At 38.3% G+C, this 27883-nt stretch overlaps 1 protein-coding gene and 1 long non-coding RNA gene across 6 annotated transcripts in view; one reads left to right on the forward strand and one right to left on the reverse strand.

Annotated features, from left to right (window-relative positions):
* hbs1l (HBS1-like translational GTPase) overlaps nucleotides 1-27883 on the forward strand; it is a 189136-nt gene that overhangs the window by 144739 nt on the left and 16514 nt on the right. For all 5 annotated transcript variants that reach the window (XM_069887273.1, XM_069887270.1, XM_069887271.1 and 2 more), the window contains 7 exons: nucleotides 1251-1368; nucleotides 8015-8161; nucleotides 8295-8369; nucleotides 10581-10698; nucleotides 10832-10900; nucleotides 18828-18932; nucleotides 26129-26219. In XM_069887273.1, the coding sequence (XP_069743374.1) occupies nucleotides 1251-1368; nucleotides 8015-8161; nucleotides 8295-8369; nucleotides 10581-10698; nucleotides 10832-10900; nucleotides 18828-18932; nucleotides 26129-26219 (723 nt within the window). The remainder of the gene's footprint in view (nucleotides 1-1250; nucleotides 1369-8014; nucleotides 8162-8294; nucleotides 8370-10580; nucleotides 10699-10831; nucleotides 10901-18827; nucleotides 18933-26128; nucleotides 26220-27883) is intronic.
* On the reverse strand, nucleotides 1261-26729 carry LOC138736974 (uncharacterized). Its single transcript, XR_011340693.1, has 3 exons — nucleotides 26643-26729; nucleotides 18468-18652; nucleotides 1261-1428 (listed from the first exon to the last, which is right to left on the reverse strand). It is a non-coding gene; the product is annotated as an uncharacterized lncRNA (long non-coding RNA).

A 27883-nucleotide genomic window follows, 5' to 3' on the forward strand; every position in this document is an offset into this window, starting at 1 on the left:
GATCACTGGCCTTTAAGCTGCCCTTGCAGTTCACCCACCAGTTTGGTTGTTGGGGCCAGTGACACTGTGCGGGCTGCTGGCCTTTAGTTGTGCTCACCTCCTGGAGTGCTGGCTCAATCGCTGCTGCAGCAGGCTGCCACAGGAGAAACAGATCTCTATCTGGGATTAAAAAATACTAGAGACTTTGAATTTTATGGTGCTATTTGGAATTCAGTGAGTCTTGATGCTTTTTCTAGAGCATCGTTTCATATTGAGGAAATTTTTGCTGAAACTTAGAATGAAACATTAGCAGTGGCAATAAAAACACATGATTTAAGCATATTTAGTAATATAACTGATCATTTCTGATGGCCAGTTATCAAACTGTAACATTCACAGGTCTATTTTACATTCTACAAGGTTGTTAGTCTGTCCAGTGATGTTGCAGGACTTGCTGAACTAATTAAATATTACCCTAATTTTCCCTCAATGTAGTCTATACAGTTTTTTAAATGTTGAGTCTTAATTTGTTTCGTGCTCTGCTAATTAATATGCCTTAAGCAATTAGAACAAAATAGTATTCAAACTGAACCAACTAAGTATTGTGGCACTACAATGGCACAGGTCATGAAAATGAGACCATACCCCTGTTTTGTTCAGCTGCTAATTCCAGCTGTTTAGGTGCAGGCTCCCCTATTGTGCTGTTATTTCACCCAAAAGGTGACAAAGTAACGCAACCCATGTTGTGGTTTAAATTGAAATCTGGAAGTGAGGCATCCAAAATACACAAGGTTTGTAAATAATGGAGAAAATTTGTATTCCCTTGTAACTTGGCATTTAGCCATGTCAGTGTTATTTTTCAGATGCAGATTAAGGCATTTACAGGATGTTAAATGGAGCAATTTTTCCCCTGGTTCCATCAAGTTCAGCTTGGCAGAATGAATATTTGTCTGTTAAATGTAAGGCGCAAGAGCCAGTCTTGTACCCAGAAGCCTGTGTTGCAACACAGTACTGCTACTAATTAGTACAAAATTCACAATTTTTTTCAGAAAAGTCACAGTGTGACTGGTGTTAAAATAAAAACTGGTGCAGAGTTGGTTGCATTTTGGGGTTATGTTTGACACCTGCAAGTAAGTATTGCTGAAGGAGAGAATAGGATTGTCAAAAAGCCACGCCCCATAGCACTTGATAAAATTGGATAATGCAGAATGAATGATTTTTTCATTGTTTTCAGATGAAAGGTAAATAAGCAACTTTTCTTATACTTTTAGAGGTGTAACGATGGATGTAGGAATGACAAAGTTTGAAACAAAGACAAAAGTAATCACATTAATGGATGCACCAGGTCACAAAGACTTCATTCCAAATATGATTACAGGGGCTGCACAGGTAAGCAAAACAATCTTGCTGGTCACATTTTCAATCATACTTCCATCCATCAAGTTGATGCTAAAAGTGAATTTTAAAAGTTGAAGTTAGATTTTTAAAAATATTTTATAAGGCATTAACTGCAGCTAGAAAAGGATGTATTCTATTTTTGATCTAATAAAATTTTGTTTGCTGAATTAATTCCATGGATCACAGATTACGATTTTTTAATACTGCAAAGCAATGTTTTGTGATCAAAAATGGACGTTACTTTCTCCTACTACACTGCCCAGCTCAGTATCTTCTCCTTCGGAGTTCATTTCCTCTGTCTCTCTGATGTTCAGAATTTCTTCTTGATATACTTAAATTAGATCTTAAATTATATCTCACCTTAACTTGATCCACTTTTGTGCTTCCAGCACATTTAATTGCCTACTCCACTTTCCATTTGGTTTCGACAATGAGTACTTTACAAGTATTGTCAGAATTCACCTGAGTTCTCCAAGTTAAATTTGTAATGCAACATGTAGGAGCTACAAATTTAAGGTAATTGCTAAACAAATAGTTGATAAAAATTATTTTTAGGGCAGAATTGTTAGTAGATGGAAAGCAGAATAAGGAGGCAGTGAATCAGAAACCAAATTTATAGATTTCACAGAAAGATAGAATTTTCCCGACATTTGCCAAAATGATAGATTTTATTTTGTGAACTTTTATATTGAACTGGACAATCTTGTGTAATCCAATTGTATAAATCTGCATCTAATTTTTAACAGTAAAATGATATATTTACCACAAAATTAAACTACTCATAAAATTCATGTTTTTGTGAGGTTTAGGTAGATTTGTGACAGAACATAGAACATTACATTACAAGCCCATGATGTTGTGCTGACTTATAAACGTTCTCAACAGTCTAAATCTTTCCTATCTCACACCATAACTCTCTATCTTTTTCGCATCAGTGAGCCTGACTAAGAATCTTTTAAATGATCCTATAGTGCCAGCATCCAATACCACCCTAGCCAATGCATTCCAGGCGCCCACTATTCTATGTAAATAAAAACCTCTCTATGATGTTTCCCCTAAATGTTACTCCCTCACTTTAAACAGATGTCTGGTATTTACTGCTGTCACCTGGGAAAAAGGCATTGGCTGTTCACGGTAGTTATGCCTCTCATAATCTTATAGACCTCTATTTTCACCTCTTGCCCTTCTTTGCTCCAAAGAAAATCCCTAGCTCTGTTAACCTTGCCTAATCAGACATGTTCTCCAATGTAGGCAATATCCTGGAAACTCTCCTCTGCACCCTCTCCATTGCTTCCACATACTTCCTTTAATGAGAGGTCTAGAACTTAACACTTAAAGTGAGGGAGTAACATTTAGGGGAAACATCATATCATTCATACATTCCAAGTGTGATTGAACCAGAATTTTATAGAACTACAACATTATTTTATGGCTCTTGAACTCAATCCGATTAATAGAGGCTAGGATACCATTAGCCTTCTTAACCACCCAAACAATCCTTGTTCATAGCTATGCTAAAGGTCAAGAGTTGTAGTCACGGTCTCTGAAAAATTCCCTCACTGAGTAATGTGTCACCTAACCAGGTGCATTATCAGTACTAGATCTAATATAACCTCTCTTCTAGTCAGTGTGTCCACGTACTGTGTCAGGAATCCTTGGACGCACCTAGCAAATTCTGGCCCATATATCCCTCTTGTGGTGAAGAACTGCCATCACACTGACCTGTTAATTTTGTACCATTCCAAAATTTTCCTACTTGTCTGCGTCTTGGAGTCCCAAGGGCTATTTTGGGACATGCAGAACCTCTCCTAATACAATGATAGCTCTCTTCCTATTTTCGGACTTCCACCCACACTGACACAGTAGGCAATCACTCCATATCATCCTTGCTTTCTGCAGCTGCGATGCTGTCCCTGATTAGTAATGCTTATTTCTCCATTGCCCCCCCACCCCCTTTCCCATTCCTTTTGAAATGTCTTAAGCCCCAGTACTTCCATCAGCCAATCCTATCTTTGCGTTAGCGAAGTCTCTGTAATGGCCACATTATTGTAATTCCACATATTGATCAATGCTCTTAAGTTAATCTTCCTTATTCCTAATACTTGCATTAAAGTAAACGCATTTAGGTCCTTCCAACTAATTACCTTTATATTCCCTCCACTCCCCATCCTTCCTTACAATCTCGGGTTCATCTTAATCACATAGCAGCAACTGAGAGTGCTGGGTTTGATAGTAAGGAATGTTAGAAGGAGACAGGAAAAGGCAAATTTTAGAAGACGAGAATTATTTTCATGGATACAATTTCAAAAATAGTTGTTCAAGTGAAGGTAGTCTCCAGACAGGTTGCTGTGTTCTCAACAGCTTCCTGCTCCTTCGAGAACAAGGAGTTATGGATCTATCAAACTCTCAGCTGCTAACTTTTGCCAATAATTTCTGCTATTCCTCTCAGAGAGAAACCATTCTGAGATTTCTTTTCAAAGTGAAACTCCCATTAGACAACAATTGATTACAGAAAAATAGCAACAAAGTTCAATTAAAAATTGCTTTGTTATACAGCCATCACTAGTGACCAACTACATTTAGAAAGTTCTCAATTTTGTTTTGTAAATTATACATTTTCTCAGCCTTTATAAGCTAATGCATTGGAAAATAGTTTCTTAATTTCTGCATCATAATTAAATAGTTATTAACCTTCCCAAATCAAATCATATTAGACTTTAACCTACATCTAAAGCAGATCAACCTTATCTCAATAAAGTGGAAGATGAATTTGGAATACGGGTATACCCTGCTTTACAAAACTAGAGCATTCCTACGGAACCTTTCGTAAGCTGAAATGGCATAAAGTGAAGAAGCGATTACCATTGATTTCCATGGGAAATTTTTTTGAGCGTTCCCGTAACCCATCAAATCATACCAAATAACACTAATATATAGTAAAATTGGGAATTATATGATAAATACACAGCCTTTATGAAGCAGAAATAATGTATATACAGTGTAGTTTCACTTATCAGAATCGGGAAGACTGAGTTTTGACAGTTCCACCAGCTGCACGCTGACAGCCCTGCTGGCCACTTTTTTGTAAAAATGAAAATCCTTTTGTAAAAGTGAAAATCATTTTGTAAAGGTGAATACAGGTTTCTTTGTAAAAGTGAATTCGTGTAAAGCGAGTATTCATAAAATGGAGTATACCTATATATACAAGAAGCTTTTCTGGATGAATATGGATATAGTTTAAAATACATTTGGACAGGTACATTAACAGGAGTGTTTTTGAGGATGTGGATGAAACTCGGGCAGATGGGAGTAACCAAGCTCGGCAGCTTAGTTGGCATGAATGAGTTAGATTGAAGGGTCCTTTTCCATGCTGAAGTACTTTTTTTTTGACCAATTAAACTCTTGAATCTCCCCATGCTATCCTAACTAGAAACTACTCCAGCACAACTAAAAGAAAAAAAAATGAAAGTTTTGGGGAGATGTCAGAGCTAAGTAGTTTATTTTTCCTCACACTGATAGGTGCCTGCAATGCATTGCCAGGGGTGATAGTGGAGACTGGTACAATATGGACTTTTAATAGACTCTTAAATGGGCACAGTGATGTAAAAAAAAGGAAGGTTATGGGTGTTTGGTAGGGAAGGGTTAGATTGTGTGGAATAGGTTTATGGAGGTCGGCACAGCATAGTGGGGAGAAGCGCCGGTCCTCTGCTGTTGTGTTCTATGGTGAGAGTTTACTGCTGTTTGTTCAGGAGTGACTCAGCTTGTTCCTTTTGATCTTGATTGGATTTGGGTCATTTGAATCTCAATAGTTTCTTTGTATTTTCAAGTTAATCATCAGAATAAAATAGATAATATAGATTTCTCTTTGTTCAGGTATTTTATTTTATCACATGCATTTTTTTTACAAAAGCCATTCCTTTGTGATCATTTTCATTACTTGGTATGTATTACATGGATTTAGTCCCTCCTGTTACCAGAATTGCTTGCATCTTTTCGTATGACTAAATTTTATATGTGTGGTGGCCCGCCGTGGCAGCAATCGAGCTGGCATTCCAAGTGACAAGCACAACCAAAGGCCAGCAGCGGCACTGGCCCCAACAATCAAACCAGCGGGTGAATGGCAAGGGCAGCTTAAAGGCCAGCAATCCCAAAATGGCACTGGTCTTGCTGTGCAGCCAACAGATGGGGACAGCGCATGAGGAAGAAGGGCATTGTTATGCAGGAAAGTACCCACGTGCGGGAAACCCACTTTTGTTATATGCTTGTTCTGACGTCAACGAAATGGGCCTATGGCTGGATCAGGGCAAAAATAAAAGTCAGACCTGAGCCTAATAAAACTCAGAGCTTAACCTGACTACAATACATGTGTGTGTTTTCTTTCGAATAGCACGAGACTACATATGATACTTTTTTTTCCTCCAGCAATCTGTTTCCTAAATATCGTCATTTTTAAGTTTAAAGTCACAAAGAGCACCGTTAATCATCTATAACTATAACTTATCATTTGTACTACCAACTTTAGACAGGCTTTCTGTGTCAGCTTAATTCATTTTGGGAAGTGAAATGAAATTTAGAAGAGCACAAAGTTAGTGCTAGGAAACATGAAAGAAAAGCACTTTCAGGGAAGTCAATTTAGGGTAATCTCTGAAACCTCACGTTTGCTATTTGTAAATTCAACTTTGAAATTGTTTTATTTTATTAAGCTTATTTTCTATTATTGGCAGGCAAAATTTCAGCACTCAACTTTATACAGAACCACCTTAAAGATTCATCCCCTTGACAGTTAGCACATTATGACTGGAGTGTGTGCCATCTGTAAAATACATTGCAGTTATTCTAACAGCATCTCCAAAAATCTGCTGGCATGAACATCAATGAGGACATTATTATTTGCAAGTTTTCTGCAGATCACATGCCATCCTGATTTAAAAATAACACTGTTCTTTCATTATCACTTTGCAAGACCTAAATATTGCTCCCCAATAACATGCAGCGAGCATCTTCACAAGAAATACTGTAGAGGATCAAGATGGCAGTTCATTATCGTCTGGGCAATTAGAGATGGACAATAAATGCTTTTATAGTTTAATGTAAAAGCATGTCTGAGATTAACTGCTTTCATTCCTTGCAATATTTTAATTTCCTTTAAGGTTCCAACTCTCAAATCCTTTTCAAGATACTTAAGATGGTTTAATATGGAGATCTGTTAGATATATATATTTTTTAAATTAATTCTATATGTTATCGGCATTGTCTTTGGAAGCTTAACTGAGGATCATGCGTCATGCCATGAAGTTGCAATTGGCCAATAAAGTAAATATTAGGAAGCCTGCTGTCTTCCTTCGCTTTGCTTAAGACTCACTATTTCTGTGTAAGATGATCCAAGATGGAAATATACTTGCTGTCATTAGCTAGAGCAACACTAAATATGGCCAGGTGGCTGTACTTTTCATTTGCCTGATGAAAATAATATCACATTATTTTCTGTTCCTTTTGCAGTCTAACTATCTGCAAAATTAAAACAATTGGAGGCCGGTGACTAGTGGAGTTCCTCAGGGTTCGGTCCTGGGTCCACTATTATTTGTTATATATATTAACGATCTGGATGTAGGGGTAGAAAATTGGAAAAGCAAGTTTGCGGATGACACAGATTGGTGGTGTTGTGGACAGTGAGGTAGATTACCGTAGATTAAAAGGTGATTTAGGAAGGCTGGAGGTGTGGGCTGAGAAATGGCTGATGGAATTTAATACAGATAAATGTGAGGTGCTGCATTTTGGAAAGGCAAATTTAAATAGGTCATATACATTGAATGGTAGACAATTGAGGAGTGCAGAGCAACAAAGGGATTTAGGAGTTATGGTAAATAGTACCCTCAAGGCTGATACTCAGGTAGATGGTGTGGTGAAGAAGGCATTTGGAATGTTGGCCTTCATAAATCGGAGTATTGAATTCAAGAGTAGGGAGGTTATGATTGTACAAGGCATTGGTGAGGCCAAATTTGGAGTACTGTGTACAGTTTTGGTCACCAAATTATAGGAAAGATCTAAACAAAATAGAGAGAGTGCAGAGAAGGTTCACGAGAATGTTGACAGGATTTCAGGGTCTGAGTTACAGGGAAAGGTTGCGCAGACTGGGGCTTTTTTCTCTGGAGCGTAGAAGATTGAGAGGGGACTTGATAGAGGTGTTCAAGATTTTAAAAGGGACAGACAGAGTAAATGTGGATAGGCTTTTACAATTAAGAAAGGGGGAGATTCAAACTAGAGGACATGGTTTAAGATTGAAGGGGGAAAATTATAAGGGGAACATGAGAGGAAATTTCTTTACGCAGAGGGTGGTGGGGATGTGGAATGAGCTTCCGGCAGACGTGGTCGAGGCGGGATCATTGGTTACATTTAAGGAAAGACTGGATCGTTACATGGATAGGAGTGGACGAGAGGAGTATGGACTGGGTGCTGGTCAGTGGGACTTGGAGGGTGGGGATTTGCTACAGCATGGACTAGTAGGGCCAAACTGGCCTGTTCTGTGCTGTAAGTGGTTATATGGTTTTTATATGGTTAAAATTTAAAAGCCAAAAATTCAAAGTTAACAAAAAATTTAAAAGCAATCCTGTAATTTCTATTTGTCTAATATTTCCAGGCTGATGTTGCAATCCTAGTTGTAGATGCAAGTCGTGGTGAATTTGAGGCTGGATTTGAAGCTGGTGGACAGACAAGAGAACATGCATTACTAGTTCGCTCTCTTGGAGTAACACAGTTGGCTGTTGCTATTAATAAGATGGATCAGGTAACTTTAATGAATTAATGTCTAGCACATTATCTCAGTTCGGTTTATACCACAGTTTCCTGTATCTCATGAGAAAATGGTTATATTGCCCAACTGTGACAATCTTTGGTCAATTCAACTTTTTTTTTTGCAGGTGAATTGGCAACCTGAAAGATTTACAGAGATTTCTAACAAGCTTGGGAACTTCTTGAAGCAAGCAGGTTTCAAAGTAATGATGTTGCCACATTTTATTTTCTCTGATCTTACAAAGTAATTTGCCAGATATGCATAATCAATTTACTGCAAATTTCTTCCTCTTTGAATTATGAGCTAGAACTAATGAAAAATAAAATTATTTTTTTGAGAAGCAATTAAAATGGAAGGAATGCACAATGGTAAGAGAACAGGTTGCTGATGCATTCACCTGAGACAGTATTTATCAGTGACCAGTGAACTATTCTTGACAGATTAAACTTGGTCTTCGCATAGAAGGAGCAATTTAAAATGTGCATTACTTGAGAATTAGCTGTACATTTAGCAGTTATCCCAGTATAGTTATCGCACTGACATCTACTTGATAATGCAGAAATCTACAGCACAGTGTAGATCCTTCTGCCCACAGTGTTGTCGACTCATAACCTACTCTAACAACTGCCTGAAATTTCCCTACTGCATAACCCTCCATTTTTCTCAGTTCCATGTACCTATCTAAAAGTCTCTTACATGATCCTATTGTACTTTAATCAACCACATTCCATGCATCTACTCACAAACACCTTGAAAATTATGCACCCCCCCCCCCAGGTTAGGCCCGGGATAAAACCCTCTGGCCATCCATATGATCAATGCCTCTCATCATCTTGTATACCTTTCTCAGGTCACTCCTCAACCCCTCATTCTCTGTTTCTCCAAGGGGAAAAGACCAAGTTCACTGAACCTATCCTTATAAGACATGCTCTCCAGTTCTTGTAAATCTTCTCTGCACTCTTTCAATAGCATCCATATCCTTCCTGTAGTGAGGTGACCAGAACTGAAGACACAATTCCATGTGATATCTCTTGAAGGTCTTCTACAGCTGCAACATCTCCTCACTGCTGTTGAACGTGATCCTACATTTAATGAAGACCAGAACACTATGCACCACTTTTAACCTTGTCAGCTTGTGCAGCAGGTTATGGACCTCAACATCTCTTATTTCATCCACTTTGCTCAGAGTCCTCCCATTAACATTGTGTTCTGCCTTCAAATTTGACCTACCAGACTGAACATTTCACACTTTTCAGGATTAAACTTCATCTGTTACTTCTCACCCCAGCTTTGCATCCTATCAATGTCTCTCTAACTCTGGCAACCCTCCAGACTATTCACAACACCATCAATCTTCATGGTATCCTCAAACTTACTAACCACCCCTACCCCCCACACCTTCACCTGGTCCAAGCATGCTACTGGACTACTTATCCTGCAGTATTGTGGATGAACCTTTTCTTCATTGACTGCAATAACCCACACTTATATTCAATAGGGCAATTTGGGATATTTGTCTTAACACTTCATGAATGGAAAAAAAATACTCTAGTAATGTGTTTTCCAGAATCATTTATTTTCTCCTCCTATTCTCAACTCTTGACAACTCATCAGAATATAATGATCAGAGTAATGAAAGGCGAAGTCTTCAAACCCATTTCCAGTCACCAGTATTGTGAAACAAGGTTGTTTGCTTACCCCCAAACAATTTCAAGATTCAATTTATTGTCATTGTAATAAAAGAGTGTCATATTACATGAAATTGCTCTGGCCTGCTGTCAGGCAGACAGATTCACCATTGGCAGAAACTGCCTGAAGGGCCTCTTACCGTCAAAGAGAAGCAAAGGAGAGATCCCTCCCCCCCCCCCCCCCCCCGAGTCACCAAGTGTCCATAGATTTGCCTCCAGCACTCCCACAGCCTCCGCAGCCACGAAGTCCATTGGCAACATGACGTGGTCAGGAACCCATCTGTGCTTTCAGCACTCCCTTGCATCCTGATTCCAATACCTGGTACCCCTTCAGCCAGTTTCGAGCCAGTATCTGGCAGTCTGTAGTTCAGCACAAGTCTCCCTGCAGCAGTCTCCAGCAGCCCAGCCTCCAGCCTCTGTGGATTCTTCATCTCAAGTACCCAGCAGCCCATCACACGTGTGGGTCTTTCAGCCACAGAGCCCAGAGCCCCCCCTCCATGTTTTCCCTGAGAAGACATGGAATCAACCTGCAATACAGGACTGATGGTGCTCTTTTCAACCTAAGGTGATTCCTCAGCCAAAACTGATAGTTTCTAATTAATACTGATTTTTTAATTAAGTTGCATTTATTGAATGATAATGTGTTTTTTGTCAAAAAAAGGCAAGAATTAACATTCAAATAAACTTTGACTGTAATAATGAACGTCTGTACTTCTGTCTATCAGGATTCTGATGTTGCTTACGTCCCTACAGCTGGATTGAATGGCGAGAATCTAACAACCAGAAGTCAAGTGCCTGAACTCAGAACCTGGTACAATGGACCTTGCCTGTTAGAGCAGATTGGTCAGCATTATGTGATACTATGACTTAATTTGTTCCTCTATCTTCATTTAATTATAATAAAATTACTTTGATAAATATAATCATTTCATAAGTTCATTGCTATACTTAACTCAGTTTATCTTTTTTCTCCTAGATTCCTTCAAATCCCCTCAAAGACCAGTGGAAAAACCATTTAGATTGTGTGTGTCAGATGTTTTTAAAGGTATATATTTAATAATTATCAACTTTGTGATCTTGTTCCATTTCATACAGCCTGCTGTATTGATGGCTTCTTGTTTCTACATTATTACCTTGGTTGATTAATGGTCTCACTGATCTCTAGGGGTAAATAATCATTTTGTTTGAGTGAGAGAAACCTTGCTCTGAAAATGGTATCTTAAATTTTAACAAACGCAGTTGCAAAGGTATTAAGGTATAGTTTATTAAAGTGGCCAGAGAAGTAAATTCAAGCAAATGATCAAGTAGTGCTAGGCACAGGCAGATGCTTTAGTATTCTCAACAAAGGTATATTTTATTGAAAAATAAAGGCAGTGAGAAGATTGTCCTTTGTGTCGAACATAATAAATTAAGATGCTGTCAGATCAATATTAAATAATTGAAGGATGTTATTCAGCCTATTGTAGGTTTATGCCAAATCCTATGTAGTTTTCCTTGTGTAACTTGATTCTCTTTATTTAATATCTGTGACCTTTTGTTCTCAACCTCTCCACCAAAGTGAACAGCCTCAAACCATCCAGACCCCTCATTTTATATACATCTATCAAATCTCTCTAACTGCTCTTTAAAATAAAGTCTCTGGTCTCTAATCTTTATTCTTGTAATTGTAGTTCCTCATCCCAGATATCAGTATTGTAATTCTTTTCTAGATTCTCTCTAATACTTTCACATCCATATAATGTGGCAGCCAGAATTGAACATAGTAATTCTGTGACTAGAAGATTCAGTGGAATTTCCTGATGTTAATATTCTATGCTTCTATTGATAAAACTCAGAATTCTCAACCTACTCTGCCAATTGCAGTGATTTGTGCTCATATACCCTTAGTCCCTCCATTCCCACATCCCTTCTAGATAAGTATCCTTTTTCAATAAATTAAATATTGTTCTCACGACTAAATAACTTTGCATTTCTCCACATTATACTTCATCTGCCATCTGTCTGCCCATTCCACCAACTTGTATATATCCTACTGTAATCTATCCCTATCCTTCTATACACAACACTGCTAAGTCTTGTGCAGTATGAAAATTTTGAAATTGTGGCTTGCACTTCGAGTCCAGGTTATTTAATACAGATCAAAAAGCAATGGCCCAACACCAACTCCTTGGGATAGCCCCTCTTCACCAAAAACAATATTTTCCACTGCAGACTTTTTCCATCTATGACTCTCTCATTTGTATACTTGTTACTAATGTCTCTTCTGGCATGTGTTTCAGCTTTACTGATGTCTGCTATGTGACTCAATCAAAACAAATTTTGTAGCCTTTCGTTATTTATCCATTGTTCTCTAATAACAATAAGCTCGTCTCAAATCAATGTTTCTAAAACCTTTCCCATATAACTGACTAGCATGTAATCACAGGGCTTTTTCTTGCTCCTTTATTTTCAATGGGGGAGTAACTTGTGCTACCATCCACTTCTTTTGCATCTACGATATATCCAAAGGGCAGTGCTCCTGTGATTTCTTCAAATCCCAGAATGCATTGCATCTGGAAAGGGTATTTTATCTACATAAAATTTATCCATCTTTTTTAAAATTTGTTTCCAGTGTTTCAATAAACTCTTGTTTGCAATAACTCTGTATATACCTTATTTCTGTGAAAACAACAGATCCAGAGTACACTCCTTCAGTTCCATTTACAGTTCCTCCTTTATGTCTTTGATAATCCCCATTCTCCTTGTGATCTCCTTTTGTTAGGTTTATGTATAGAGAACACTTATTTTCATTTATATTAACAGTAGATCATGTGGTTTCTTATTTCAGTTTTCACTTTTCTTATATAATCAGCTTGTTTCTACCTGGTATTTGTAACCTTATGCTTGTCATATACACCTTTTTTATTCATCTTCCTTGGTATCTCTGTCATCTGGGAAAGATGATGTGCAGTGTTGTAAATTTTAGTGGTAAGTGTGAAGATTGGGAAAACTTTAGGAACCAGAAAAGGATGACCAACAGCAGTAATGGATGAAAAAAAATTGAGTACAAATTAGCAAGAAATATTAGAAAAAAATGAAAAAGAATTTTTCAGAGAATATGGAAAAAAAAGAAAATAGCTCAGATAAATATTGATCTCAATATGTCAAAGTAGGGAAATTAGCAAATGGCCAGGATTTTAAAAACACTTTATATTGTATCTTCAATTAAAGAAGATGCTTAAGCCAATTTAATAACAGTAGAAAATCACAGGAGAAGCTAAATGCTGATGAGTCCCTGGACCTCACAGCTTTCAAACTAGGTCTCAAAAGAACTGACTGCAGAAGTTGTGAATATTTTTTCTAATTTTCCCAGGTTCCCTAGATTCTGATTAAAAAAAAAACTGTTAACAAAGGCAGGAAATAAAGCAGGAAACAGGTTAGTTTAGCATCAGTCATTTGGAAAATGCTGGAACACATCATTAAGGAAGTAATTGTAGGATATTTGGGCAATCATAATGCAATCAGGCAGTGTTACTGATAATCAGCTTTGAGAGATCCATGAGACGTAATGACTGAAGTGGATAAATGGAAACAGCATTTGGATATCCAAAAAGCATTTAATGAGATTTCATGTTAAAGGTTGGTATGCATGTTATGAGTTCATAATAAATGGTGTGTTTTCAGATTGATAGACTGTAGCTGTAGATACCACAGCAACCAATGCCAGGACCTTGTCTCTTTACAATATACAGTTCACTCCATAATGTTTGGGGCAAAGGCACTTTTTTTTGCCTCTGCTCCACAGTTTTAAATTTGTAATCAAACAATTCACGTGACTAAAGTGCACATTCCAGATTTTATTCAAAGTTATTTGTATACATTTTGGTTTGGCAGGGTAGATATTGCAGCATTTTTTACATCAAATTTCCCCCATTTCAGGGCACCATAATATTGTGACATTTGGATTCACAGGTGTTTGTGATTACTCCGGTATGTTTAATTGCTTCATGGGTGCAGGTATAAGGGAGCTAGGCTTGCGTCTAAGCTTTTGATCACCTTATTTCAACATGAGGACCAGAGGTGTGTCAATGAAAGTCAAAGAAGCCATTATGAGGCTGAAAAACAAGAATAAAACAGTAAGGGACATCGCCCAGACCTTAGGATTACCAAAATCAACAATTTGGAAGATAATTAAGAAGAAAAAGCATACTGGTGAGTTCAGTAATAGTAAAGGGACTGATGAGGAAGAATTCCACTGTTGATAACAGAAGAATTTTCATCATAATGAAGAAAAATCCCAAACTCATGAGCCTGTCAGATCAGAAACAATCTTCAGGAAGCATAGGAAAACCAATGACTACTGTTCACAGAAAACTTTATGAACAGAAATACAGAGGCTACACTGCAAGATGCAACCCACAAGTTAGACACAGAAACAGGATGGCCAGATTACAGTATGCAAAGAAGTATTTAAAAGAGCCTGCAGAATTCTGGAAAAAGTTCTTGAGGATAGATGAGACCAATATTAACCCGTATCAGAATGATGGCAAGAGCAAAAAGTGTAGGTGTAAAGGAACTGCCCAAGATCCAAAGCATGTGAAACATGGTCGTGGGGGTGTTGTGGCCTGGGCATGTCTGACTGGTGCACTCATCTTCATTAGTGATGTAACTGTTGATGGCATTAGCAAAATGAATTGTGAGATGTATAGAAACATCTTAAACATCTTATCTTCTCAAGTTCCAGAAAATGCCTCCAAATTCAATGGACGATCCCAAATAAATGCTAAAGCAACAAAGGAGTTTTTCAAAGCTAAAAACTAGTTAATTTTTCAATGGCCAAGTTAGTCATATGATCCATATGCTGAAGAGAAAACTTAGGACCCTAAAACAAGCTGAAGATGGCTAAAGTGGTGGCCTGGCAGTGCGTCACTAGAGAAGATATTCAGCACCTGGTGATGTTGATGAATCATAGGCTTCAAGCAGTCATTGCATGCAAGGGATATGCAACAAAATACTGAACATGACTAATATGCAAACCATTACTATGACCTACATGTTATGGTGCTCTGAAATGAGGGGAACTGTATAAAAAGTACTATAATTTCTACATGGTCAAACCAATATGTACGCAAGTACTCTTGAATGAAATCTGGAATGTACACTTTAATCATGTAAATTATTTTATTACAAATTTAAAACTGTGGAGCAGAGGGACAAATAAAGGAGAAAAAAAAGTCTTTATCCCAAATATTACGGAGGGCATTTTATATTATTTGGTTAATGGATTGAGTAGATCGCAGCCAGATTTGCTGGTGATGTAACATTAATCACCTAGTACATTGTGGAAAAATATCAAAATATTGTTTGAATAGTCTTGCTGTACACAAGGAAACAAAATTTGCATTAAGGAATACCAAGTAATTGAGGAAGGGTAGAATATAAAAGCAAAGACATCCTGCTACAATTATACTGGACAATGGTGAGATCTCACTCGGAATGCTTTGCAGAGTGTTTGGTCTCATTATTTAATGATGGAAATACTTGTATTGAAGATGCTCATGGGTTGATTTCCAAATTAAAGGTTGTTTGTTGAACAAGATGGAATTTAAAAGAATGATGGATGATTTTAATGAGATTGCCTAGATATTTACATGCTTTTATTTTCCTCTATTAGCTGGAAAGCATAGTTTTAAGAACTTTATGATGGTGAAGTTTTAAGATGAAGAACCTCATGGAATTTCATGGAAATGTGGAGGTTGAATCTTTGTGTATTTTCAAGGCCGAGGTACATGGATATTTAATTTGTAAGGAAATTCAGGTTTAAGGGAACAGACAGGAAAGTGGAGCTCAGGGCTGGATTTAATTACGTTTTATTGAGTAACAGTCTTTTGCCCTACTACTCCTACTCCTAGTGTTATGTTTTCTGAAAGTTAGCTATAATTAAAGACTAATGGTCTGAACAATTTTCCCTCTTTTTCACTTGATGTGATCGATCAGATAGCTTGACCCAACAGAGGATCTGCTTCTATTCAAAAGTCCCCTCAGCAAATGCTTTTAAATAAGTCAAAAAGTCTTATCACCTACCATCTTAAAAAGGTCAAACTTCTAAATGTCTACCCATTATTGAATAAATACTTGTTTATATTCAAAGCACAGCAGAAATGTGGCGGATGTTTAGGAACCACATGTGTGGGTCTTGGATAGGTTTGCCCCACTGAGATGGAAAAATGGTAGGGTAAAGGAACCATGGTTGACAAGAGAGGTGGGACAGCTAGTCAGGAGGAGGCATACATAAGATTTTGGAAGCAAAATTCAGAAAGGGCTCATGAAAGTTATATGATAGCAAGGAAGGAGCTTTAAAAAAAAAAGGACTTGGGAGAGCGAGGAAAGGGCATGAGAAGACCGTGGCAAGTTGCATTAGGAAAACCTTAAGGCATTCAACACACGTGAAGAATAACGAGGGAAGGGTCATACTGATTAGGAATAAAGGGGGAACATGTGCCTGGAGGTAGCAGAACTCCTAAATTAATATTTTGCTAAAGTGCTCACCAGGAAGAGGGACCTTGGTGGATGCGAGGTCAGTGTAGAACATGCTGCAGCATGACGAGGTTAAGAAAGAGTAAGTGCTGGATCTTAAAAATATTTGGATTGTTAAGGTCCTAGATCCAGATGAGGTATACCCCAGGTTGTTACAAGAAGCTGGAGCATTATCAATGATCTTTGCGTCCCCTATGGCCACAGGAAAGGTGCCAGATGATTGGAGAATGGCAAATGTAGTCCTCTTGCTTAAGAAAAGTAAGATGGAGAATCTTGGGAATTATAGACCAATGATTCTTATATCAATAGTGGGAAAACTATGAGATGATTCTTAGGGTCAATATTTACGAGCATTTGGAGAAGGTTCAAGCTTACTAAAATTGACAATAATATTAAAAATGTAACATATGTGATATACTTTAACTTTTGTCTAACATAAGGCGAAAAAGCTCAGTGCCCCAACAATAGCTTTCTCAGGGATAGGGTGGCTTTGTGAGAGGCAGGTTGTTCCTTATGAGTCTAACTGAGTATTTTGAGGAGGCGATAAAGGAAATTGATAAACATAATGTGGTGGATGTGCTGTATATGCATTTTAGAAATGCGTTTCATATGGTTCCCCCATGGTGGACTTGTTCGGTAAGTCATGAGCCATGGAATCTGAAGAGCCTTGGCTGCTTGGTTTTGGAATTGGCTTGCCTGCAGAAAGCAGAGTGTGGAAGTAGATGAAACATATTCTGCCTCGAGGTCAGTACTACTTGTGTACTGCAGGCATCTTCTTCAACCCCACTCTGATTTTTATAAATAATTTGAATGAAGATGTGGAGGGTTGGTCAGTAAATCTACAGATGATACAAAAGTTGGAGGTGTTGTGGATAGTATAGAATAGGGTTGGTCAACCTTTTACATTACATGTGTCAAAATAAATGGCGACAAGAAGGTCTCACGAGAGCTGGCCTCAGGGGTGCCATGTTGTATTTGGCTTTGACCTTTTAATAAATTGAGAGCGAACAGGAGGAGGAGGAAGAGTGGACAGAGTGGAGAAGAAAGGTGTGTGTTCATTGTATGTTGGGGGGGGAGAAATCAGACAGTCTATACTTAGCCTGCCTCCCTCCAAGTGCCACTTTCAATCATGCACCATAGATTGGCCATCCCTGGTATAGAAGGTTGCTGTAGAAAGGATGCAGCGTTGGGGGAAGAGTTGGCAGATGGAGAACAATCCAGATAAGTGTGAAGTGATGCATTGGAACTTAATCAGTGGCAGGATTCATAAGTGTAAAGGAGCAGAGAGATCTTGGTATCCAGGATGATAGATTCCTCAAAGTTGCTGTGTATGTTTATAGGGTGGTTAATGAGGTGTATGGTGTGTTGGCCTTCATTAGTCAAGGCATTGAATTGAAGAGCCGTTGCAGATGTATAAAATTTGTTCGACCACATTTGGAATATTGCATTCACTTTTGGTCGCCAGATTACAGGAAGGATATAGATGCTTTGGAGAGGAGATTTACCAGGTTGTTGTCTGTTTTGGAGAAGATGTCATATGAAGCAATGTTGACAGAGCTTGGGTTTTTCTCTTTGGATTGATGAAGGATGAGAGGTGACAATAGAGGAATACAAGATCATGAGAGGTTTAGATCAGGTAGAGAGCTTGCACCTTTTTGCTGGGGGGGGCAACAGTAGTAAGTACCAGATGACATCTTTTTAAGGTGAAAGAGGAAAATTTAGGAGAGGTGTCAGAGGTAAGTTTTTTTTAACTTGGTGGGTGCCTGGAATGTATTGCTGGGGGTGGGGGTGGAATATGGTACAATAGGGACATTCAGAAGATTCTTAGATAGGCATGTGGATATGAGAAAATTAGAGGGTTTTGGGTGTGAGGTAGGAGAAAATTAGATTTTGTGGAGTAGGCTTTCATAGGTTGGCACAACATTGTGGGCTGAAGGGTCTGTACTATGCTGTAATGTTCTATGTTCAATTTGGTATAATTTGTTTCTGTAAGGGATACTCAGTTCAGTGTTTATCAAACATTTTTTAGATCACTATGAAATCTGAAATAATATTGGTTCTAATTTTCTTCCCTTAATGTGGAGGAATCAACTGACCTTTTTCTATCCAGCATTTTTTCCCACAGTAAGGTTACTCCAGTCTTTTGTAATTATCCAGTAGGTAACATTTCAGAGCTCTTTTGGATTTTGCCTCTCTGGAGTTGAAACTTGTGAACTCAGGAATGCAGAGGCATACTTTTTCATCGATATCCCTTTCTCTATTGCAAAGATGCAAGGAATTTCTGTTGTTACAAAGGGAAGACCAAATCAAGGTTGAATTCTACTGTACAAAAGGCCCCAACAGCTGAAGAATTTGTTAGAATGAAAGACAAAAAACTCCATATACAAAATTTATTTAAATTCTTATTGACTATGGTTATTTGTTCAACTGCTAGTTTAATAACTCACATTTTACAGATCAAGGATCCGGATTCAGTGTCACAGGTAAAATTGAAGCAGGATATGTTCAAACTGGAGATCGAGTGCTTGTTGTGCCTCCAAATGAAACTTGCACGATTAAAGGTAAATTGTTTTTTTTTATGCCTGGCCTAATTGTGTGGAATTTCTTTTATTAGTGCTTGAACAAATTATTGGTAGTGTGCTGGTATCAGTATAAATGCAACTTGATTACAATATTGATTTTCATCCAACGAATGAACAGTGAATTAAATGATTTGTGATTATATTGAAACTTAATTTTACATTAGAGTATTAGTAATAGTTACCCATGATGAAAAAATTAATTGTGACCGGAAACATTGCCCTGAAGTTTCTAAAAATTATGTGCATCTGAGCTTTAGGATTTATTATTCTGAAATATTTGATGAAAAATTTACTTGTACTTATACAATGTACTTGTCACAAATAATAATTGCATAGTTATTTTCATTATGTGATAAAGTGCTCATTAGATATGTGTTCAAAATGAATTGATATAAAATTGTTGTAATTGATAAAGGTGCAGATGTATGTGTGTAATTTTTGCAAATAGTTTAATGTTGAGGAATAGCATTTATTTTGTGCTTTTCTCATGATGATCAGTTTTAGCCCTCACTCTCTCAACAATATCAGGTGTAATTTTCTAAGCCACCTGTTGATGCTGTATTTTTAGCCAGCATTATCTAACCTATGATTTCCTTGTGGTAGCCAGAAATGTTATGGTGCTGGACCTGTCTTTGAATTTTATTTTCCATCCATTTTCATTAAGGAATCTATTGTTTAAATGTATCCTTTTGACACCTCTACCTTTGACAAATGTATAGAAATGTTGTTTGATGGTCATGGCTTCATGAAATTTATAGCGGACACAAAGAATTCCCTCAGAGATTCATGTGTGGAATCTGGAAGAGTGTTCGTAAAGCTCTGCAAGCATGGTTCTTGTATATCAATGTTAATATATTGTTGAAACATGGAATAGTGGTTCTGTAGTCAAACCTGATCTTTATTACACATCTATTTTGGATATGAATTACCGATAACTATCAGGAATTCTGCTTTCCAGTCTCACCTGGCTGGCTGAATGGCCTCATACTCTTGCATAATTCTCTAATCTGAGCATCTCACAGCATACATGTTTTTAATTTTGACAAAAAAGAGGTGCATATACTGAATTCATTGTTCTGTAGAAAACACAAGGTCATCTCAACCATTTCCATGGAAGTTGAGAATGTTTTTTTTTCATTGTTTCCGTATTATCAAAGCTAAAGATTTCAGTGGAATATGTGCATTTATGCAAGTCTGTCAGTTCAGTTCTTGTATTTTGTTGCTTATTCACTTATTTGATATGTGAATTATGGAAATGTTTTGGTGTTGGACTTTTCTTCTTGTTTTTGATCAAAGATTTATTTGATTCAGAACGTTAACCCTGTGATATTAGAAACTTCTGATCTTCTGTTCAGTTTCATAACACAAAATGACTGAAATTATTCACAGTTTTTCACATGATAAATGCCTTTTTTTTTAAAGCAGTTATCATATTTTGGAGTGTGTGTTCCTTTGTGGTAAAGTGCTGGGTTTGATTGTTATAGATTCTTTAACCATTCTAGGAAATGTTGATTGAGGAAATTGCTGAGCCAGTTGGGGTTCAATCGTACTGTTATGTTATCACAATGTTCATCAGTTTTCATTATTACATTTTTGATGTACCTTTTTGCCCATTCTATCACACTTGATTCCAGTCATAGATATCAAGCATTAGTTAAGTAGTCTTAGAAACATAGTGCTTCAACAGATTTTTTTAAAATTAAAAACTGATCTGCTGACTAGGACTCTTGCTGAGGAACATTGGCTCAGTTCATTTTCTTCCAACTTTCACCACTTCTGTTCTTCCTTCTGTAATATGCCCAGAAATCAAATGTCCCTTCCGGCTGATTTGTTCCTAGATTTTCATCAGTGCTGCTTTTAAGCCATATCCCAGAGTGACTGGCCTTTACATGGACCCTTAAACAAATTTTAGAGGAAACATTAAACTTAAAGTAGCAGAACAAGCATATTAAAAGAAATTTTTAAATGTTTTAATTTAATTTTTTTTTAATTTTTAGACATACAGCACAGTAACATGCCCTTTCAACCCACAAGCTTGTGCTGCCCAATTACACCCAGAGCACATGGTGGAAGCCCACGCAGACACAGAGAGAACATACAAACTCCTTGCAGGCAGCATTGGATTCGAGCACTGGTTGCTGGGGCTATAACAGAGTCGCGCTAATAATACCATCTTTAATTGATCTGATTGGTGCGAGAACACAGCCTTGCTTCACGCCATTGTTAATGGAGAAGGGTTCAGAGAGCTCATTGCTGTATCTGACCCGACCTTGTTGGTTTTCGTGCAGTTGGATAATCATGTTGAGGAACTTTGGGTGACATCCGATGCGCTCTAGTATTTGCCAAAGCCCTTTCCTGCTCACGGTGTCGAAGGCTTTGGTGAGGTCAAAAAAGGTGATGTAGAGTCCTTTGTTTCAGCATGATGCTGAACCAAGCCATGAAAGACCCCAACAATGAAGACGCTGTTTACATCCGGTACCGCACGGATGGCAGTCTCTTCAATCTGAGGCGCCTGCAAGCTCACACCAAGACACAAGAGAAACTTGTCCGTGAACTACTCTTTGCAGATGATGCCGCTTTAGTTGCCCATTCAGAGCCAGCTCTTCAGCGCTTGACGTCCTGCTTTGCGGAAACTGCCAAAATGTTTGGCCTGGAAGTCAGCCTGAAGAAAACTGAGGTCCTCCATCAGCCAGCTCCCCACCATGACTACCAGCCCCCCCACATCTCCATCGGGCACACAAAACTCAAAACGGTCAACCAGTTTACCTATCTCGGCTGCACCATTTCATCAGATGCAAGGATCGACAATGAGATAGACAACAGACTCGCCAAGGCAAATAGCGCCTTTGGAAGACTACACAAAAGAGTCTGGAAAAACAACCAACTGAAAAACCTCACAAAGATAAGCGTATACAGAGCCGTTGTCATACCCACACTCCTGTTCGGCTCCGAATCATGGGTCCTCTACCGGCACCACCTACGGCTCCTAGAACGCTTCCACCAGCGTTGTCTCCGCTCCATCCTCAACATCCATTGGAGCGCTTACACCCCTAACGTCGAAGTACTCGAGATGGCAGAGGTCGACAGCATCGAGTCCACGCTGCTGAAGATCCAGCTGCGCTGGATGGGTCACGTCTCCAGAATGGAGGACCATCGCCTTCCCAAGATCGTGTTATATGGCGAGCTCTCCACTGGCCACCGTGACAGAGGTGCACCAAAGAAAAGGTACAAGGACTGCCTAAAGAAATCTCTTGGTGCCTGCCACATTGACCACCGCCAGTGGGCTGATAACGCCTCAAACCGTGCATCTTGGCGCCTCACAGTTTGGCGGGCAGCAACCTCCTTTGAAGAAGACCGCAGAGCCCACCTCACTGACAAAAGGCAAGGGAGGAAAAACCCAACACCCAACCCCAACCAACCAATTTTCCCTTGCAACCGCTGCAATCGTGTCTGCCTGTCCCGCATCGGACTTGTCAGCCACAAACGAGCCTGCAGCTGACGTGGACTTTTTACCCCCTCCATAAATCTTCGTCCGCGAAGCCAAGCCAAAGAATTGATCTGATTAATCTGGACCAGCAAATTAACTGCATCAAATAAAAATGAATTTTAGTGAAGAAAATCCTTTATAGCAAAAATAACTTTGAATGAACATGCATTTTGTATCAGACTTAAATGTAGAAGGAACGGTAAATGAAGAAAAGTGAAAAACTTGATAATTGATATTGAAAAAATGAAGGTATCTCAAACAACCATCTGAACTCTGGGGTTCTAAAAGAAATGGCTGTAGAGTTACTGATGATATGATTTTGTATATTTTTGTACTAAATGTAAGAGAATGTTTGAGTTTATATTTAGTATCATTATAATCTTTCCAAGGCTAAAATATTTGTGATTCCTTTATTGTCATCTAATGGTACACAAAATTGCCTCTGCCTGCCATTTTTTAAAGATATTTTTAAAATATTCCATGTATTTTCAGATAAAACCAATGTAATACAACCATTTAGAAAAGGGTTGATAGAAAAAGATAGGGAATTGTGAACTGGTCATCCCACAATGTTATCATTAAACACACAGACTATTGACATTTACACCAACAGTTCCAAGTTGACATCTCAATAGCTCTTCACAAAGCCCTGGAACATCTGGACAGCAAAGATGCATTCATCAGGTTGCTCTTTGTCAACTACAGTTCAGCATTTAACACCATCATTCCCTCAAACTGCAAGATCAGGGACTCAATGTCACACTGTGTAATTGGATCCTAGATTTTGTCACTTCCAGTGAAGATTTGTCAGAACAACTCCATTATCTCCATCAGTCCTGGAGCACCACGGCTGCTCTATCCACTTTACACCTACGATTGTGTAGCTCGGTATGACGATAGCACCATCTACAAATTTTTCATTGATACCACAGTAGTGGGTTGTAGAAAATAAAAAGACAATGAGTCAGCATACAGGAGGGAGATTGAAAACTTGGTGGTACGGTGCCCTCGGTGTCACCAAAACCAAGGAGCTGATTGTTCATTTCAGAAAAGGAAAACCAGATGTGTACGATCCAGTGACCATTGATGAATCAGAGCTGGAGAGGGTGATCATTGGGAGTCGCTATCTCGGAGGATCTTTCCTGGTCCCAACACACCAATGGCATCATATGGAAAGCATCTCAGTGCCTCTATTTCCTAAGGAGTTTGCAGTGGTTTTGTATGAAACCCTGGCAAATTTCTACAGATATGTGGTGGAAAGTGTGGTGACCGGCTGCAAGACAGTCTGATATGGGGACACCAATACCCCTGAGTGTAAGGCCCTCCAAAAGGTAGTGGACACAGTTAATGACATCACAGGCAAAGCACTCCCCACCATTGAGAACATATACAGGGAATGCTGCCATCACAGATCTGAAACAATCATCGAGGATGAACATCACTCAGCACGTGCTCTTTTCTCGCTGCTGCCATCAGAAAAGAGGTTTAGGTGCCACAAGACTCGCACCACCAGGTTCAGGAATAGCTGCTATCCCTCCACCATCAGACTCCTTAAAAATAAACTCAAGGACTCATTTAAGGACTCTTACTTTTGCACTTTATTGTTTTTTTTTTCTTTATTCTTTCTGTATTGCACAGTCAGTTTGTTTATATTTTGTTATCTGTTTACTTTTTTTTGTTTAAATGTGTATATTGTATACAGTTTTTTGCACTAACAATACTTGGCAATTCTGCCTCACCTGCAGGAAGAAGAAACTCAGGGTTGTATGTGTTGTCATGTATGTATTCTGACAATAAATCCGAATAAACAAACAATAATAGAACAGTTAAATCATTGAGAGTTACATTCTGGCAGCCCCAAACAAAAACGCGGGTCATTTTCAATTTGTGGATTGTTATTAGGCAGATCCTGCAAGGTTTTAGTCATTCATAGTATATGATGATAACTTAAATTAAAGGTGGATGTAAAATATCCCAATGTGTTGATGATATGAAACTTGGTAAAATAAGGTAGTATTTAAAAAAAAGATGCAATGTGCCTGCAAAAGGATGTGACACATTAACCAAATAGGCAAAAAGGGAGCAGGTGGGGTATAATGTGGGAAACATTTGTTGGAGGAATAGAAAATAAATTTAGACATAAATATATATCTTGGTCTGATGGCTCATGATAAATGAGCATTGAGGAAGGCAATTGGTATATGGCCCTTTATTGGAAAGGAGTCAGAGTGCAAAAGTTAGTTCAGTTTTAATGACTTTCTGATATCTCTAAAGAGTGCTGCATATCTAAAGGAAGATATACTTGCTAATTGGTTATTTCGCTATGCAACATCCAGATTAATGTCTTGGATAAATGAGTTTTCCATTAAGGAGAGCACATGTAAAAGTGTATTAAACTTTTAGATGAATGACATGTCCTGCCAATTAACCTTTCAAGGTTTTGAGAGAGACTGACACGATAGATGTTGAGAGGCTTTTCTCTCTCTCACTGGAGAGTATGGAACTCAAGCCTTACTTGGGATAATTTAAGACTGAGGAGAGGAGAAATTTCTTTATGGAGACTATTGCAAACTTTTTGAATTCTCATTTCCTTGGGACTTTTGGTTCTTGATCATTCAGTATATTCCAGGGCCTTCAAAATAAGGGACAGGTTCAAGAACTAGACAGATGAAATATGCTAGGCATAACAGGTTTGATGTCTGTGTGGCTTTATTTGATTTCTAAAGCTTAAACCAAAATGAATTTGAAAATGGTCCAAATTATTTAAGAATTACGAGGATTTATAATCGGGTGTCTAAATGGTGTAAACAGCTGAAAGAAGATTGAATAATTCAAGTCAATTAATTTGACAAGAAATTTGGAGTCGTTTATTAATAATTAATTCTATTTTAAAAATTGCTTTTTTGATTTAGTCAAGTTTTGTTCATTTTTACCATGCATCAGACTTAAGATTCTGCCCACTTGGATTTGAAGCAATTTTGTCCAAAACCAATAACTACACATGCTTAAAAGGTTGAAGATTCTGAAATATCTTTTTTTAAATCCAAAATGTATTTAGTCTTTTAATTATGTATTTTTTTTAAATTTAGTGATCAGAGGTACTTACTTTAAAGAGGTGCGATGCTGGTTTAGAAATGGTTAATGATAAACGGTGTGAGGTTTGTGGTATCAAGTGTGGTAATATGGACATTCACTTCATGTTAAAGTGGTGAGCTTTCTTTGGGCTTACTCATTTATACCGTAACTTTATAAACGGGCATTATGTATTAAAACGTTAAGTGGACTTTTTTTACATGCTTGTGGCCTGATGAAAAATTTAACAGAAAAGTCTTCTTAAATATCAGCCAGGAAATGCAACGTAAGAACAAGTGAAATATGAAAAACAGAGTAACGAACAAAAAGTGGTTTCGTGAACTGCTTAAAAATTTGTTAATGAACTCGACTACTTTCATCTTCATATTGGAAACATTATGCAACATTTGCAATTCTGATGTGTTTTTCCCATGTCAGATCAGAACAGACAGGATGCTGTGTAATGGTCGTTGCATACCTCAATACTGCTCATTCATGTTGAGAAATTATGACTCAGATTGGTGTTGACCAAAATTAAAAACAAATTACATGTACATTTCACTGATTCTGTATCTCAAAAAACTGACAATGGGGTTACAAATTTGCTCATTTTCAGGAATTACTCTGCATGAGGAGCCTCTTGATTGGGCTGCAGCAGGAGATCAAGTCATTCTCACTGTCATGGGTGTGGATATTATAAAAGTAAAGTAAGTTCCTGCTTTGAAATTTTCCTTCAGGTGTGTCTCTTTTTTTGCTAGACTTCCACATTCTTTTCTCACAATCTTAGGAGCAACAAATAAATCAGATCTTCCCTGCTGAAAATAAATGTACACTTTCCAAAAAGATAAATATTAAAAGAAGCAAGAATAGACTAGACACAAAGCCAATTGCTGGAGGAACTCAGCAGGTTGTGCAGCATCTGTGGGGTTGGGGGGTAGGGGGTTGTTGAGAGAGGATTTGTGGATGTTTTGGCCCATTGATCTTGACAGTGCGTCTCGATTCATTGTCTCCACCCCCCCCCCCCCCGCCGAAGCTGCTCAACCTGCTGAATTCATTGTTTGAATTTTGCTCCAGATTCCAGCATCTGCTGTCATGATGGGTGAATAAAGAAATAAAAAAGAAAGAAATACCTGTGGCAGTGAACATCCTCATGGCGAACTGGCCCCGCTTGTATCGCCACGTGGCAGGGCAGCCATGGGGAATGGCGTCGTCAGAGGTTTCTCTCTGACTCCAGCATCTCTTCCAGCGCACACCTTGGGCAGTGATTATGATATCACAATGCACCAGGTGACTGAGCTCAATCTGCCCTTAAAGGGGCGCGCTGAATTTGAAAAAAAATAGTTATTAACAACCCTCAACGTGTGGCTGTGTTTCTTCCACTGCTCACACCACCACATAGCATATATTTTTGCCGTTTTGATCTCCCCACCCCCCCCCCCAGCCTCATTTTAAGGGTTTTATTGTATATTCAGCGTATAAGTCGACCCCCATTTTTTGGCTGCCTGAGGTGCCCATTGACTGGCATATAAGTTGATCCCCAAAGCTCATGATGCTTGAGATGGGGCCATTGACCGGTGAACACATCGACTCCCATAGATCATGTGGATTGATCTGCAGGGTGTTGGGAGGAGCTGATTGCTATCATGCAGGGTCAATCGACACAATGCAGCACACGTTAAAAATATGAAGCGAACTTTAAGTTGAATATATAGAAATAGCCAAGAAAATCAACAACTGTACGATTGCAAGAAAATTTGTTGTGCATGAGAAGTTGGTAAGAGATTGGAGGAAGAAAGAAGAGAGTTTAAGAAAAATACCAAAAAGGCAATGCTCTTTGAAAAAAGGATTCACTTGTTGGTCAGAGTTGGAAAATCATGTTGCAGAACTGGTATGTGAACAAAGGCAAGATTGCTACATAGTCGGCCAAAATAAAATAAGTACCTTTGCACTGCAGTGGGCAACGTCACACCCAGACCTCATTGATGATTTTGAGGCTACAGTAGGCTGGTGCAATCATTTCATGAATAAAGTTGTAAGTTTTCACCAGTTTATTTTATGTAACTGGCAGAAACACCAGTTTATATTGGAAACATGGACGAAACCTCATGAATTTCGACATGATAGCCAATAGAATAGTGGAATGGAAAGGTGTTAAAACTGCAAACCATGAAAAGACCAGGTAAACCAAAAATAAAATTCCTTGAGCCACTTAACTGAAAACACAAAGTAGATTAGCACTACATAATACTTACATGGCGGTTATCCCATGTGGTTTGACATCAATAATGCAACCTCTCAATGTCTTCTTGAACAAGACAATCAAAGACCATGTGCAGAAAAATAATTTACAAAAGCCGGGGCTTGTTATGAT

Source organism: Narcine bancroftii, chromosome 6 (genome assembly GCF_036971445.1).
Source record: "Narcine bancroftii isolate sNarBan1 chromosome 6, sNarBan1.hap1, whole genome shotgun sequence".
Lineage (NCBI taxonomy): Eukaryota > Metazoa > Chordata > Chondrichthyes > Torpediniformes > Narcinidae > Narcine > Narcine bancroftii.